Genomic DNA, 16,178 nt, shown 5'->3' with positions numbered 1-16,178 from the left:
GGTGCTTCAGGTTAAGAACAGTTCCAGGTTAAGAACGAACCTCTGGAACGAATTAAGTACTTAACCCGAGGTACCACTGTATATGTGCCAACCTTTCATCTTCCCCCGATGCAATTTTTAGGAGATCATTACAGTTCAGTAACTTGAATCCATCACATGCTCACATTCTGGCTGCCCCTCACATAATTATACTGAATTTCTGCAGTAGGCTGGAAAGAAGGCTTTTTTAAAAAAAGGCAAATTGCTTGGGAATATAGCAAGTGCCTTAATCTCTTCCATTCCTTTCTTGTGTGGTGCTTTAGTTTCCCATGAAGAAGAAGAAGAAATGTCCAGTTTGGATCTCCTTTTCATAGAATCATAGAATCATAGAGTTGGAAGAGACCACTAGGGTCATCGAGTCCAACCCCCTGCCAAGCAGGAAACACCATCAGAGCACTCCTGACATATGGTTGTCAAGCCTCTGCTTAAAGACCTCCAAAGAAGGAGACTCCACCACACTCCTTGGCAGCAAATTCCACTGTCGAACAGCTCTTACTGTCAGGAAGTTCTTCCTAATGTTTAGGTGGAATCTTCTTTCTTGTAGTTTGGATCCATTGCTCCGTGTCCGCTTCTCTGGAGCAGCAGAAAACAACCTTTCTCCCTCCTCTATGTGACATCCTTTTATATATTTGAACATGGCTATCATATCACCCCTTAACCTCCTCTTCTCCAGGCTAAACATGCCCAGCTCCCTTAGCCGATCCTCATAAGGCATTGTTTCCAGGCCTTTGACCATTTTGGTTGCCTTAACTTAAAAGTGAGATGTATATCAGAGAGTGATTTCAAGATGGTTGTGGCTGCATTTCACATTCACTGCTGCATGGTTGTGACATGGGCGTAGCCAACGGGGGACGGGGGCATCTCCCCCCCATCAAGTAAAACAATAGAAATACTTAACTAACTGACCAGTCATGGTGGTTCAGCTCCCACTAACAAAAGTCCTGTCCCCCCTAACAAAAATCCTGGCTACGCCCATGCGCTGTGATATTTGGCAAGTAGTTGCTAAAGCACAGTAGGTAACAGTGGGATACACCATTGCATTTAGGGCAGAAATCACCCCCACCCACCCACACACAGAAAGTAAGCCGCCTTGAACTCAGTGTGACTTCCATTTGGGAAGATGTGTATAAGATTGCACTGTCAATCTGTTACACCTGGGAATCTTCTTTCATTCATACTATCCTACTACTTTAATCGTTGTCATTTTAGATAGTGCTATGTGTGACAGCAGATTTCCATCAGAAGAGACAAAGGGATCCATTCAGCATGTAATTTATCTTTTTTTAAAGAAAGGGAACAGCGAGGAACATTTGACAAACTCAGGTTTCTTGAAAACAGATTGCAACTTAATTTACTCCTGTGGAGTGCCACCTGCTTAAGATATGAACCAGGAAAAGTTGAGCCTGGTTCAATTACAGCAAACAATGCTGTTCTTTTGTATGACACTTGAGAGCAGTTGCTGTTCTCTTTTTTAATCTGGGGAGCTGCATAGAAACCTGTGCAACTAGATCTCTGGACTCCACAGCAAGAAATCTCCCCAAGGACCAGATGTTCTCTCTTAAAAGCTGCCCGACAGCCGTTTCTTACTCGGGTTTTCTTGATTTGATGCCACTGACTCTCAAGTCTGCATACTAGGTTTAGTTTTACCTCTTGATTATCTTGGGAGCATTCAAGCAACCCCATTATCACAGTAAGAAGTGCAAAGCCACCAGCCTGACCTGGCTATGGATACCCAGTGAGGTTGGAGGCTGATCTGGGCTGTTCTTCACTTTAGTCACTCTTTCTCCATCAACAATTCCTACCGTATTGGCCTGGATATAAGCCGCACTCGAATATAAGCTGCACTTTTAAATTGGAGGTGTGTGGGGGGGGGGAAATACCTGCATATAAGCTGCTCCCTTCCTCACTGTTCCTGGCTGCATACTGGGGGGGGGGGGCTGCGCTGTGTTGCCGGCTCTCTCCCTTCCCGGCCTTGGGGGAGAGCATGGGGAACTATGCACGGGGTGGGTGGCGCTTTGCCACGCTCCTGGCACTGTTTGCCCTGCGCTCCTGGCTGCATACCTTAAGGTCGCGAATATAAGCCACACTTTAATTTTTCACGGTTGGAATTTGGAGGAAAAGTGAGGCTTATATTCAGGCCAATATGGTATTTTATGTGTAGAGCTATATATAAATAGTCTGTGTGCCTGCTCCATGTGCCTTGCTAGGAATATGCATTGTACAGAGACTTGGTGTGCGTGTCTCCTGGAAGCTGGCTGGAGGGAGCTCTCAGCCATTTTCCTACTCTACCCCCATTAACTTCAGAAGATTACTAGTGGGACTTGGCCTCACTTGCATTCCAGCATTGTTTATCCTCATATTGCAGTTTGCTAATCTGAGGCAGTGTACAATAACCCTGCAATATAGCTCACTGTTAATAGTGCTATGAGTTTGTGGGTGCTAGACCCCTCTTCTCCCTGGATCAATAGTGTTAAAAAAATCTAATCAAGCCTTCTGATCCCTGGATCCAGCAAGTGCTAAAAGCTAATCAAGCCAGGCTAGCTTCCTGAACCCCTGGAGTCAGCAAGATATAAGCCAGGCTAGCTTCCTGATGAGGCAATCGCCTGGGTGACAGGCCATTAAGAGAACAAAGGAAGGGAGCTCTGTGTGAGATAGCAAGTGGGTCAAAACACAGATAGTGAGAAGGACGAAACTCAGAGTCTGAAGGAGAGCTGTGGTGCGACCTAGAAGCAAAGCAGAGAGAGAGAGAGACAGAGAGAGAGCGCACCAGGCCGAATCTCTGCTTGAATCCAAGGCTGTGGCTACAGGAGAAACAAGACCCTTTTGAAGTGTTAATGCTGGGAACCCCTCCATCACAGGCTCGGGTTACATATTGTTGTTGTTGTTGTTGTTTAGTCGTTCAGTCGTGTCCGACTCTTCGTGACCCCATGGACCAGAGCATGCCAGGCACTCCTGTCTTCCACTGCCACCCGCAGTTTGGTCGGATTCATGCTGGTAGCTTCGAGAACACTGTCTAACCATCTCGTCCTCTGTCGTCCCCTTCTCCTTGTGCCCTCCATCTTTCCCAACATCAGGGTCTTTTCCAGTGAGTCTTCTCTTCTCATGAGGTGACCAAAGTATTGGAGCCTCAGCTTCACGATCTGTCCTCCAGTGAGCACTCAGGGCTGATTTCCTTAAGAATGGGTGCGTTTGATCTTCTTGCAGTCCATGGGACTCTCAAGAGTCTCCTCCAGCACCATAATTCAAAAGTGTCAATTCTTCGGCGATCAGCCTTCTTTATGGTCCAGCTCTCACTTCCATACATCACTACTGGGAAAACCATAGCTTTTACTATACGGACCTTTGTTGGCAAGGTGATGTCTCTACTTTTTAAAATGCTGTCTAGGTTTGTCATTGCTTTCCTCCCAAGAAGCAGACGTCTCTTAATTTCGTGGCTGCTGTCACCATCTGCAGTGATCATAGAGCCCAAGAAAGTAAAATCTCTCACTGCCTCCATTTCCTCCCCTTCTATTTGCCAGGAGGTGATGGGACCAGTGGCCATGATCTTCGTTTTTTTGATGTTGAGCTTCAGACCATATTTTGCGCTCTCCTCTTTCACCCTCAATAAAAGGTTTTTTTAATTCCTCCTCACTTTCTGCCATCAAGGTTGTGTCATCTGCATATCTGAGGTTGTTGATATTTCTTCCAGCAATCTTAATTCCCGCTAGGGATTCATCCAGCCCAGCCTTTCGCATGATGAATTCTGCATATAAGTTAAATAAGCAGGGAGACAAAATACAGCCTTTTCGTACTCCTTTCCCAATTTTGAACCAATCAGTTGTTCCATATCCAGTTCTAACTGTAGCTTCTTGTCCCACATAGAGATTTCTCAGGAGACAGATGAGGTGGTCAGGCACTCCCATTTCTTTAAGAACTTGCCATAGTTTGCTGTGGTCGACACAGTCAAAGGCTTTTGCATAGTCAATGAAGCAGAAGTAGATGTCTTTCTGGAACTCTCTAGCTTTCTCCATAATCCAGCGCATGTTTGCAATTTGGTCTCTGGTTCCCCTGCCTCTTCTAAATCCAGCTTGCACTTCTGGGAGTTCTCGGTCCACATACTGCTTGAGCCTTCCTTGAAGAATTTTAAGCATAACCTTGCTTAACCTGGAGCAGGAACCGGCAAGCCACTCCAGTATCCCTGCCAAGAAAACTCCATGGACAAAGACAACGGGTTACATATATGTTTAAATAAACCATATATCATAAAAACACCGCAGTCTCCACTGCGTCACATTTCCAAAAGAAAACACAAAACCTGGGTAAGTGTCTTGAATCCCTGGAATCTCGCACTGCTCAGATGTTGGGGTGACCTGCAACAACATTATAGGTTAAAGGTGGGGCTGATGCTAATTTGGATCCCCGTTACAAATTCTCCACTGACTTATATGAGCAGCTCTCACCTCCCCCCAGGAAGGGTGGAAAAGCTCTACTGAAACAGTAAACTGGTGCTGGGTATTTGTCTAGTTATAATAAATATGTAGTGTGAAGGCTGAGAATTCTGCTTGAGATTATGAGGGAGGAATTGAATGTAGTTCTAAGCAGTTTGCTCCACCCTGCGCGGCACGCCTCCCTCTGGGGGCTGTTCTGAGGGGTCTCCTGACCCTCCCCAGAGCCAGCTCAGGGGACAGGAGGGCATGTGGGGAGGGGAGAGGGCTCCTCCTGCTGTGCTGGTGGCATTCCTCGTGTGGGCTTCTGCTGGCGGGGCTCCTTGGGTGAATTGCACTCTGAACTCCCCTTGTACGATTCTCGGAGAGAGGAAGTCTGTAGAGTACAACTCTACAACTCTTCATTACCTTTTCCCACATTCCCAAATCAGCAGATCACTCCTAGATAAATTAGGTGGTGTTTGAATTCTCCTGTTCACCAAGTAGAAAGCATTTTCATTCTCTCTTCTGAAGCCACAATATTCCTGACAGGTTTTGCTTTCTGCAAATGCAACCTGTTTCTACAGGAATGTCAGGATCCTGAGGTAAAAAAGCTCCTTAAAGCCACAATGTAGTCACAACATTCTCTGTTCCTCAGCAGGCATAGTATATTAAAGTTCTTTCTCCTCTTCCATCTCCTAACTGTGGCCTCAGCCAGTGCAAACTCATACAGATCTCTCTCTTTCTCTCTCTGTGTGTGTCATTCCATTCACCAAACAGGAGTATCTTTCATAAGAGGAAAATGCAGAGTCATGTTTAGGAATGCAGATGGGCAAAAGAGAACTCACTGTGCTTTGTCCACTCCCTAGGTAATTTTCCAATAAGCTCCACCACAGGAATATAGCTGACATCAGAAGAGAGGAGACTAACTGAATTTGTGAACAGTCCCCCCAAATCCACGATGCAGGGACCCTGAGGCCCCACCACCTGCAGTCTTGGTATACATATGTCCAACACTTTAAAATTGCATGTCTAGGTAACCCTTACTTCTGCATGATTTGCACGGTTCACAGATTTGTAAAATTCTGTAACTTTTACTGTTTTGAATTATCTTTACCCCCTTGCTAGTCATGATGTGGTATAAGGAGCCAAGCAGGGAACTGGGAGCCCTGGCGCTCAACTGTTGCTCCTCTGTGTACACAGGCTAATGATATATAGTTCTACACGTAAAATAGGGACAGTTAATGGAGGAAGAGACTTAGCATACATTTTCCTAGTAGCAGCTGGACTGGTAATAGTTGCTTATTATATTATCTCTGTTGCACTGATGCAAATGACTGTCACTAGGAACCTTTGACCTATTAGCACATGTTAGTTTTCAAGCTGCTCTGCAAACTATGGTTGAAAGATGGGATATCCTATTTCGAATACTTTTTGTCATGGGTATTTTATTGAAATATCAACATAGTATTTTAGAAAATCTTCACTGACACTTCACATACCTGAAGACTGATTTGATGGGCCGGAAAATGCCCAGTGGGGATTCTCCCTCCTCCCAGAATACTCTTTGCAAGCTACACTTTGAAAAGGACCCAGCACACCTGGCTCTGAAGGCATATAGCAGCATGCTATTTTTCTAGACTGTAATTGTCCAGCTGCCAGCCGTTTTAAAAGGTATCTGGTAGAGAAGGTGGAATTGGAGCAGATCTGTTGCAGGGGGCTATCACAGCAAGAGTCTGTTCACCGCGATTGCCCTGTTCCTGCATGGGGGAGGTCTGATAATTTAATATGTTGTTACAATTATATTCCACTTGTTCCTCAAGGAACTCAAAGTGGTGTACATAGCAATTTTAACTTTCATTGCTATCAATCTCCAAGTAATTCTGGGAATTGCAATATCCAGTGTTCTTTGTAGCGCCCAGAATTCTTTGAGTAAAAGCCTGTGTTTTAAAGGTCTAGTATGTACACAGCCAGAGACCCATATGTTTAGTCTTGCTCATTATTCACCCCACCCTGAAGTGGGTCTCACACTATGGGGCACAATAGTTAGGGAGAACATTGTGAGACTTCTCTGTTGGATTAGTAGCCCCACCCTAACCCAAAACTACTGTTCCCTTGGGGAGAGGGAACAACTATTTAAATAAATTTATGTTGTCTAGATATGTACACTTGCTCCTTTCTTACCTTTTCTCTCTATCTAGAATACGGGGTGTGGGGATTTTTACCTGAGTCCATCCCTCAACCCTTCCAACCTACATGAGTGATGATTAATGACTATTAAGTTGGGAGAACACACTGGTGTTTGTGTTAGGGGGAGTGTTTCTCTGCTTCTGCTCCGTGGACCACACTGTGGCAGAAGGCACACGGTGTTCCCTTTAGTAGGAAGTTTTGGTAATTTTCCTTCAAGGATGAAAACTGGCAAAATAGACTGCTCTTCCCTCCCCTGACACCAGGGTCAAAGTAAATAAACAGCAATGAAGTAGAAGCTCAAAACAGGAATATAAAAGGGGAGAAAGTTGATGGAACTTTTTAGTTAACTTTCTGGCTGGGTTGCTAAGAATTATCTAGATCTAAACTCTGTTGAATACACAACCGTTAGTTCTTTGGTCGAAGAGGCAGATAGCCATGTTTGCTGCACCAGAATGTTCTGGTTCTGATAGCTTAAACGTTTTGGCTAGATGTCTAAATCTCGGTTGTCAGTTGCAGCATGTAAGGCTTCGTATAAACTGTACATTTAAAACACGCTCTTCCCTCTCAAAGAATTTTGGGCGCCATCATTTACCCCTCACAGAATTCCCAGCCCCTCTTAACAGACCACAGGGCCCAGAACTCTTTGGAGGTGGAAAGAGGCTTCAGATGTGCTTTTTGATTTGGTTTGATGTGTGTATCTCTCAGACATAGACTCTCTGATCCTTGTAACTTGTGTGTGTGGGGGGGTGTTTTGTTAAGGAGAAGGGTAGCAGTTCAACGAGTAAATGTGGAATAGCGCAACTGTGTGTATGGGCAGCAAAACCCATTTGGTGTTGCAAGAGTTTTAAAAATGTTTGTGTGGCTATATACATCTTATGCTCAGGGAAGCTTTTAATATTTGATGAATTATTGTATTTTAATATTTTGCTGGAAGCCACCCAGAGTGGCTGGTAAAACCCAGCCAGATGGGCGGGGTATAAAATATATTATTATTATTATTATTATTATTATTATTATTATTATTATTCACATAGTGCATTTCAACAAAGAGTTTTCAAAAGAGTTTTGAGATTGCCACATGAGGCAATTTAACCCATGGACACTGAATCCATTGTTCACATGTATCTTTACAGTAACGAGCAGTGCTTTTTCCTGGTGGTGCTCAATGGTGCGCAGTACGGGCACTTCTTTCTCTTTTCAAATCCAGCGGTAAGCTAAGTGGAGGGTGGGGAGAGCAAGAAATCCACCGTGGCAAAAAGAGGGGCTGTGAACAGCAGGAGGCTGAAGTGGTGAGGAGAAGGAGGCCCTCTCAGTCCGAAGGTTGCATCGTCCCTTCCGGCTCTCCCCATGGATGTGGGGCTATGTCGCTGCCTCACGGTGCTGAGCATGAGCGCCACTTCCCTTTTGTCTCTGCTCACTCTTTCCATGTCTGTGGGGAGAGAGGGAAAGGGGGGAGGAAGCAGCAGCCCCATTCTGTGGCTGGGGAAGCCTTAGAGGTGAGCGCAGGTGTGGCTGGAGGGACGAGGAGGGACGGGTGGGATTCTGGGTGGGTGTGAAAAGCAGACAAGGCAAGGTGGGGAGAGGTTGAAGAAGAGGAGGGGAACGCAGAGTGGGGGCAGGACAAGAGAGAGAGAGAAAGGGAGGAAGAGGATCTTGGTGAGTTCTGGCACTTTTTTCTAGAAAAAAGCACCGGTAATGAGGATCCAAAACATGAATTGAAACAAAAAAATGCTGTTTTTTTCTCAGTTTTAAAAGCCCTTTGGGGGCTAAAATCTTGTGCCTACTCGTTCTCTTGTGTGGCATGCTTCCAGTTGTTGTTGTTTGGTTGTCTAGTCATGTCCGACTTCGTGACCCCATGGACCAGAGCACGCCAGGCACTCCTGTCTTCCGCATTTGAAGCCCCACTAGAAGAACCCGTATTAGTGGGGTGTGGATAGTGGAAAAATGAAGAGCTTTATACCCATTTTCCAGTTATGAGCCAATGCTGAGTCACTGGTTCAGAATGTGTTCATCTCTCCCTGATAACGCATGTGATTCGAAACTCTAAACATGCTGCTGTCAGATGGGCAAGGTTAGAGAAAGCCCACACAGCGCATCATTCTTTGCACCCCGCTCCAGGGCGCTTGTCGGCCAAGCCTGGCTATCTGCCGGCCACCTGGGGTGCAAATACACAACAGGAACATTCTTGTCACGCTGGCCATGTCACCCATCCTCGCATTTTCACATAACATCAGAAATGACCTCTGCTCAGTCTGACTCTCCATGAAGAGACTATTTGTGTACGCCTTGCGTTCATTTTGGGTAACCCATTCAGTGAAAATGGTTCTTGTAAGCTGTTTCCTTTCATTATGTCTCATCCAGTCAAATAAGGAAGCCTTCTCCGCTCTGTTGGGTGTTTAACTGGGAGAAGCAAGTTCTATTGTCTCAAAGCTCCTTCATTGTTATGTTTGGTTTCCCATACAGTAAAGTGAGGCAACACAGAAAACCCTTTGTTTTATAAATTCAATACATAAAGAATAGAGCTAGCTTGGCTAATGTAACAAACTTGAATGGGGTGATAGATATTTTTGAAATTGATTGCTACTGGCTAAATAGTTTTGTCATTCTCCCGAGTATGAGAGTTTGAGGCATACTTTCCTAGAGTCTCATTCAATGAGACTCACTTGCAAATAAGGATAGGTGAATCTGCCAGTTTTGATTTCTTTTTGTTTCTTATATTTCCCAGTCTTACACTCAGTTCTCCGCATTACTTTGTGAATTACTTTACCCTGCATGTGCATTTAAAAAAATGTAGCTTGACTAGAAAACTGCATTGCAAAATTCAAAGGTGTGTGACTTGAAGGCTAACCGAATTTTGGTTTGCATATTGTTCTGGAAAGTGTGAATTGGGTAATCTCACCTTTAAATGTGAATTGTATCAAATTTTCCCCCTAAGTAAATATATACAGGATTGTGCCATGAATAACTTATTTTGATAAGCATGTAGTGAACTGAGGGTTGTATCCAGCATTAGTCATACTTAGAGCATGACCGAAAGTACTCCACTGAAATTAATGGACAATACTAAATTCTGTCCATTAATCTGTGTGGATTTACCATTAGTGGAATTTAGGTGGGTACAGTGACCAGAGTGTACCAGATTTTAGCCATCTGTCTGCTGTGAAAGTAGCTTAATAATTTTGAAGGATCTCCCTCCTCCTTTTCATCACTGAGTGAGTTTTGGCTCAAGCACCTATCTGTATATATAATGGCCTCATCCTGGTGCCATTAAAAGTGCATGCATTCACTGCCATGCAGGAGGAAATGCCCAAATGTGTTTGTGCCAAGCTATCCAAAGTCAATGACAAAATTTTTATGGGTTGTAAATAATTTGGTGTAGAGTTCTCTGTGTTTAGTTTAATTTGAAATTTCTATACCACTCCAGGTATCATAAACTGTCTGATGGGCTAACAAGATTTAAAGCATCAAACAACAATCAACACACAAGAGCAGCGTAAAATGGTAGCAGGGCAAAACAAAAAAGATATAAGTAGCATTAAAAACTCCATCTAAATGCTTGCCTTTTTTTTTTTTTTTTTTAAGAGAGGTTTTCACCTGGCACCCAAATGACGACAGCCTCCATGCCAGATAAAACACTCTAGGGAGTGTTTTAGAGTTTGGGGATTCAGTCAATTATGTAGGCCTATTGGACAATGAATTTAAGTTAGTCATGTTTATTAACTCCTTTACTCTGAGTAGGGCTGGAATGGAATATTCCCCAAGGTGCTGTAACTGAAAAGGTGGCTTCAGAGTATATGGACAATGGAAAAGGTCAGGGACTCTTCTTGAGGGGACCATCTTGCTTCGTAGAAGTACGGGAGTATTTGTTTGTTTAGTTGCGCAGATGCGTAGTTTCCAGATATATGCACATGGAGCAAAGTGACTGCAGGCAAACACTTGTCTCCTCTGTCATTTCAGACAGTGAAATTACAGTGAGTCGTGGTCTATTCACAACCCTCTCTCCCCTTGCAGTGCATACAGACATTGCCCAGCAGCAATGACAGGCCTGGATGTGTGTCAGCCTGTCTTCTAATGAAGAAGCTGCAAAAAATGCTGCCTTGTGAGGTTTAGAAAATCACTCACATTCCGTATTCTTTCTGAATCTCACAGATGGACATTATCAATGCAGCCCACACAGTCTTTGTAGCACAAAGTAATATATATAGAAGGACCTATTAGAATAATTGCATTTGGAAGTATCTTTGCAGCCTGTTTAGCTAAAGCAGGCATAGGCAAACTCAGCCCTCCAGATGTTTTGGGACTACAACTCCCATAATCCCCAGCTAACAGGACCAGTGGTCAGGGATGATGGGAGTTGTAGTCCCAAAACGTCTGAAGGGCCGAGTTTGCCTATGCCTGAGTTAAAGCTTAGCCTCCTTTGTTCTGATTTTTGTCGTATTTTGATTAAGCTTGAATGTGTGCCCATGGCTACATAGTAGTATAGTGGCAAATTCAGAAGTGTGGGGTCCCTTAAGGAAAGTCAGAACCATTTAAGATTATACAATAATAACAATGAGGAATGCATTGCAGTAATCAATGCAGATCTTCTTTTTCTGCTTTTCAGCTAGATCTCTTTCCCATGATGTAGATGGGCAAATTATCCACTGCCTTATGGGACATCTTTGGGAGAAGAAAAGACTGAGGAGGAAATCCTACATTAAGTGGAGTCCCGAAGATGATGGTGCCTTGTACACCTCCCTCCGGCAAGCTGGTGCCAAATGGCCACTTACCTGCTTTCCTTTGGACAAAATTAGTCTTGTCATCTGAGCAGCCCAGGACCTCCATACACATTGCCCAGGCTTGTGCCCCGGGAAAGTCACTTTGGTGAAGCTAACACAGCAAAAACTATGTGGGAAACAGCAGTTACGAGTTACTGGTCACAGCAGGCACTGTGATTCTCATGCCGTTTGACTTCACCCCTAGGGATGCACTCCATTGTCTCTTGAGACAGACAGATGCCAACAACATGGTCAAATCTTTTCTTGAAGTTCCATTGTGCATAACAGAACGTGCGCACCATTCTCTTGAAAGTGAGCTTTGGAACATACAGAACAACTCATCATCTGTGTTTTTCACATGCCCCTTCTCCAGAATGACCATAGGAGTCAATCCTCAGTGGTTGTCATCTCTTTTCATTCTGATTGGCTCCTAAGAGTAAAAAGACTTCTAATTGGCTAAAACACTCCCCTTTTCGAGCTGAGAGGCTGGGGGCTTGGGACCTTGCTGCAGAAGTAGTAATAGGTCTTTAAGCCCCCTGCAATCCCACTCCATCTCTGTTGCTGAAGTTGACCTGACGAACAATATCACTCAGTGCCTATTCAATATCACTCAGTGCCTATTGTTTTAAGATGCCAATGGTGGGAATTTGTGTGAATGTTTCAGACCCAAAATGGAGTCTGTTCTCTGTTTGAACGTGCATCTATGAAGCATTGGCAAGGAGGCTGTTGTTACCTGTGAACTCTTCAAGATTTTGTTTGACCGAAAGGTGGTGAATGTTTAGTAATCCCTCTGCACATTCACTGTTCCTCCTTTAGGGTAGCTACTGACCACAATGTTGACAACACAACAGAAATCCTGAGGGAGTGGCTGAAGAATGTACAGAAACTGTATCACTATGTGGAGTGGAGGCCCATGGGGGACCCTCAGTAAGTATTCGAATGCTGAGTAAAATCACGTGTAACAAAGTTAAGCATATTCAGGGAAACAGCATGAAATGTTCTAATCCTTTCTAAAGCTATTTAAAAGGCTTCTTCACATACTTGTGATAGCAAATTCCAGAAGCAATTTAATTTGGCTAAATGCTATCTTTTTCAAAGCTGGGGTGGGAAAAGAGCTGTTGGGTGTGCCCCCCCCCCACGTCCAAGTTTTATTTAATTCACAGCACTCATGTTGGGCAGGAAGCGCAGTGGTGGTGTATGTTCCCCTGTGTCTTGGGTACACACTCCAGGAATAAATTTGGAGAGTGTTTTCTTTGCTCTGAAACGTCCTTTCTTTACCCTTACATTTTTGGAGCACTTGAGGTGACTTAGTAAATTTGCTTCTCCCCCCGCCTTTCAGTTTTTAATTAAAACACCAAAGTCAGGAGAGAAATAATACCCAGCAATTCTGCAGGAGCTGCGCAGCATTTAACATGACAAGAGGGCTGCATGTTTTCCCTTTTTGTTCTTTGTTTTGTAGGTCTTACCCGGAGGAAATTGGGCCCAAACACTGGCCAAACTCCAGGTTTACCCATGTGATGAAACTGAGGCAGACTGCTCTGAGAACTGCCAGGGAAAAGTGGTCTGATTACATCATGGTAAAATAAGAATTAAAGTTCTGGCTGGTTAGGCTTCCTTCCTTCCCTTGATTTGCATGCTGGGCATTTCAGAGACGCATTCTGTTTCTGAGCTTTGTAAAGAAGGAAACTGGAAAAGTAAAATTGGTTGTCTTACAGTGCTACATAATTTCCTCCCCAGATGTGCTGGGCTGACTCCTGTACTGGTCACCTCTAAACACAGCTTTGTAGGACTGGGAAAGGATAAATAACTTTGGCCCAGATTCCTGCACCTATTTCCACAAGTATTTGTGTGATCAGGAACATCTGCTAGGTGATGGACTACAACTCCCATTATCTCTAACCACTGGCCATGCTCACTGGGGCTCATGGGAGTTAAAGTCCCAACAACATCTGGAGGACCCAAAGTCCCACATGTGATGTAGTTGATGAGTGGATTCTCAGAACTTGTTTTGCCACACACCGCCAGAGCACTGTGTTACTTTGTTCATACATATGCAACAAAATTACCGGTAATTCTTGTCTAACCATATTTGCCTCATGTTAATGAATGCTCTTGACACCTCAATGGTTGACATGCTGAGGCACCCAGGAATGACTCCAGGGTGTTTCACATATTTGAACGCTGCCACTGTAGCCGAAAAACCACCATGCTGATTTATACACCTCCCACTTTTCCAGGGGTTAAGCTTTGCCATGCAGTCAAGCTGGTGCCAAACGTATTGCTGTGCTTTCCTTTGGGCCCCATCAGTGAGGCCAAGAGAGGGGTCTTGTCATCTGGGCAGCCCTAGACCCCCATACACGCTGCCCGGGCTTGCACACCATGGAAGGTCACCGGTGCTGCTAACACAGCAGTTTGACTTCACCCCAGAGGTGCACTTGGGTGTCTGCTGAGATAAATGGATGCCAACCAAACAGCCATTCCGCCTGCAAGCCCCCTTGCCTCTCCTTCCAAATGTGAGGTGGTTTGTTCTAGTTAAGCCCTTTCCCTCTAATGGGTTACAAATTTCTGATCCCTGCTCTAATGTCTCCATTGTGGACTACTTTGCTGGGCCCACTATGAAGTGCTTGTGGGTTTCTGTTCTTGTTGATTGTGTCTCACACGTCCAGAGGCTTCATTTCAATTCAGCAATGCAAGTGCCTTACTAAATATCACCACTTTTGGGCATGTGCAAAGTAGTAGTTACAAAGTTGACCAATATTTGCTGTTGGCTTCAGTACAAGGTAAATGTTAGCTTAATGCTGATGGATATGTGATGGAAGTCTGCTTATTTTGTTCATTTTGCAGCATTGCAAGAACTCAAGATAGGTAATGCTCTTAACCAAGTCTTGTTTGTGGACATTAGAGACACTCTTCAGATCCAGTCACACAAAACCTCACATGCTTTTTTTTTTTTTAATCCCTATTCCTAGTTCATAGATGCTGATAATTTTCTGACAAACCCAGAAGTTCTGAATCTCATGATAGCAGAAAACAAGACCATTGTGGCGCCAATGCTTGAATCTCGTGCTCTCTACTCTAACTTCTGGTGTGGAATGACCCCTCAGGCAAGAGATCTTTCTTTACTGTTACTTACTTATACACCATCCAAACAGACAGATCCCTGTCCCAGGGCTTGAAAGCAAGTATATAAGAATGGCAAGGATACACGGGATGAATTAATAAATGTGTAAGATATGTATCACGTGTATTATTGTATTGTGTGCCTTCTTTGCTCTCTGCAGCTGGTATCAAGATGAGGGTGCTGTTAAGAGACAAATATCCCATGCAATGGTTGTTGAAACCCCTTTCCAGCCTCCATGTCTTTGATGGACACGACTTAGATGTTCCTATCTCCCTTGGGACCTAGAAGTTTGTATTTGCATAAATGGCAAATTTGGATTTTTTGGGTTTCTGGCAGAAGCCTTCCATGCACCAGGTGGCTGGTTAGCATAGTAATTTATGATAGAGTTATTGTCATTAAAGTGTATCTTTGCAGTCCCTTTATGGCAAAAGATTTTGCCAAAATCAATCTGGTATCCAATATATTCGGTGGAGAAATGAAGCCTTTGAAAGAAAGATTCTCGAAAAGGAATTGCATCTTGCAGGCTTCTTAAAATGAAACAAAACACTGTTTTCCCTCTGCTACTCCTCGTTTGTCTTTTTTCTTTTTTCTTTTTTTGTAATGCAGTTAGAGTCCAATGATTTCACTCATGCCTTTTCCCCTCTGGGATTAATTGCTCACAGTCTGAGATCTGTGTGCAGCTGGAGCAGCCTGGTAGCTGCAGTTCTCTGGAGCTGATTACTGTTCAGTGTTAGGTTTGTCAGCTAGCCTTGGTTTGCAGACCATTTGGGGTCCATATTTCTGACAAGTGGAAACAACTCCCAGCAAATCCACAAGGAATTGTTGATAATAGTGAAAACCAAGGCAACAAAATAGCATGCACACCTCTGCATGAGAAGCTACTCTCTCAATGTGATTGTTTTAGCAACTTGGTGTTTGGAATGACCTTCAGATCTGCCTCTGTCTGTGTCACACTGTTCTCATAACTTGGCAGTGGGCTCTGGAGAGTAGTTTTTTCAGGGTGGACTCTTAGGCAGTTGTTTCCATTGCTGGCAGTTCTGGTAGCGTGATTTGTGCAAAAACCCTCACCAAACCCCAATCTGTCTGAGCATGCTAAGAATTGCCCAGTTTGGGAGAATGTTTACTAGGCATGAGACTATGCCATGATTTCAGGTGCCTTGTCCCAGCCAAAAGCCCAAGGAGAGTTCTAGGGAGCTGTAAAAAGTTATTTAAAGATGTTCCATCTGTGGTATTCCTTCCTGAGTGATAAAAAGCTTTCAGATTCCCTTCACCTTGTGTCCAGATGTTGAACACACTGCCATAACAAAAATAATCCAGTAAATTTCCCATAGGCCAGTGACATAGAAGAAGCTTAGATTGTAAAAAATCATATTTTAAATATGCTCCTTAATTATGCTAAATGTGTTTTTGTTCGGCCTACTAGTGGACAATTGGACAACAGCTAGTCTAAGCTGATGCTCTTTCTGGATGGGTTTTGCACTGGAGCTTTCTGCAAACAAAGAAGTTTTTTCTGTCTTGAATGTGGGGTGGGGGAAAAAGAGCTTGCCAATATATGTTTCTGACTGGAAGGAACAGCTTGTCAGAATACTGGTGTCCTAGGACCTAATGCTTGCTTCCTATCTGCTCATCATATACATCTGTTAAATAAACAGCCTGTTTCAAAGGCAC

The 16,178-nt window shown here is 44.0% G+C and overlaps 1 protein-coding gene across 3 annotated transcripts in view; it reads left to right on the top strand.

The window, feature by feature from the left end:
• COLGALT2 (collagen beta(1-O)galactosyltransferase 2) overlaps positions 1-16,178 on the top strand; it is a 59,111-nt gene that overhangs the window by 20,201 nt on the left and 22,732 nt on the right. For 2 of the 3 annotated variants that reach the window (XM_083446488.1, XM_083446489.1), the window contains exons 2-4: positions 12,206-12,316; positions 12,849-12,966; positions 14,359-14,493. In XM_083446488.1, the coding sequence (XP_083302614.1) occupies positions 12,206-12,316; positions 12,849-12,966; positions 14,359-14,493 (364 nt within the window). Of the gene's footprint in view, positions 1-5,310; positions 5,441-12,205; positions 12,317-12,848; positions 12,967-14,358; positions 14,494-16,178 lie in introns of those variants that run through there. The other variant, XM_083446490.1, reaches the window with a different exon arrangement.

This window comes from Podarcis tiliguerta, assembly GCF_965153285.1.
Source record: "Podarcis tiliguerta genome assembly, chromosome: 6".
In the NCBI taxonomy this organism is placed as follows: Eukaryota; Metazoa; Chordata; class Lepidosauria; order Squamata; family Lacertidae; genus Podarcis; species Podarcis tiliguerta.
This window is presented reverse-complemented; position numbering and strand designations above follow the sequence as displayed.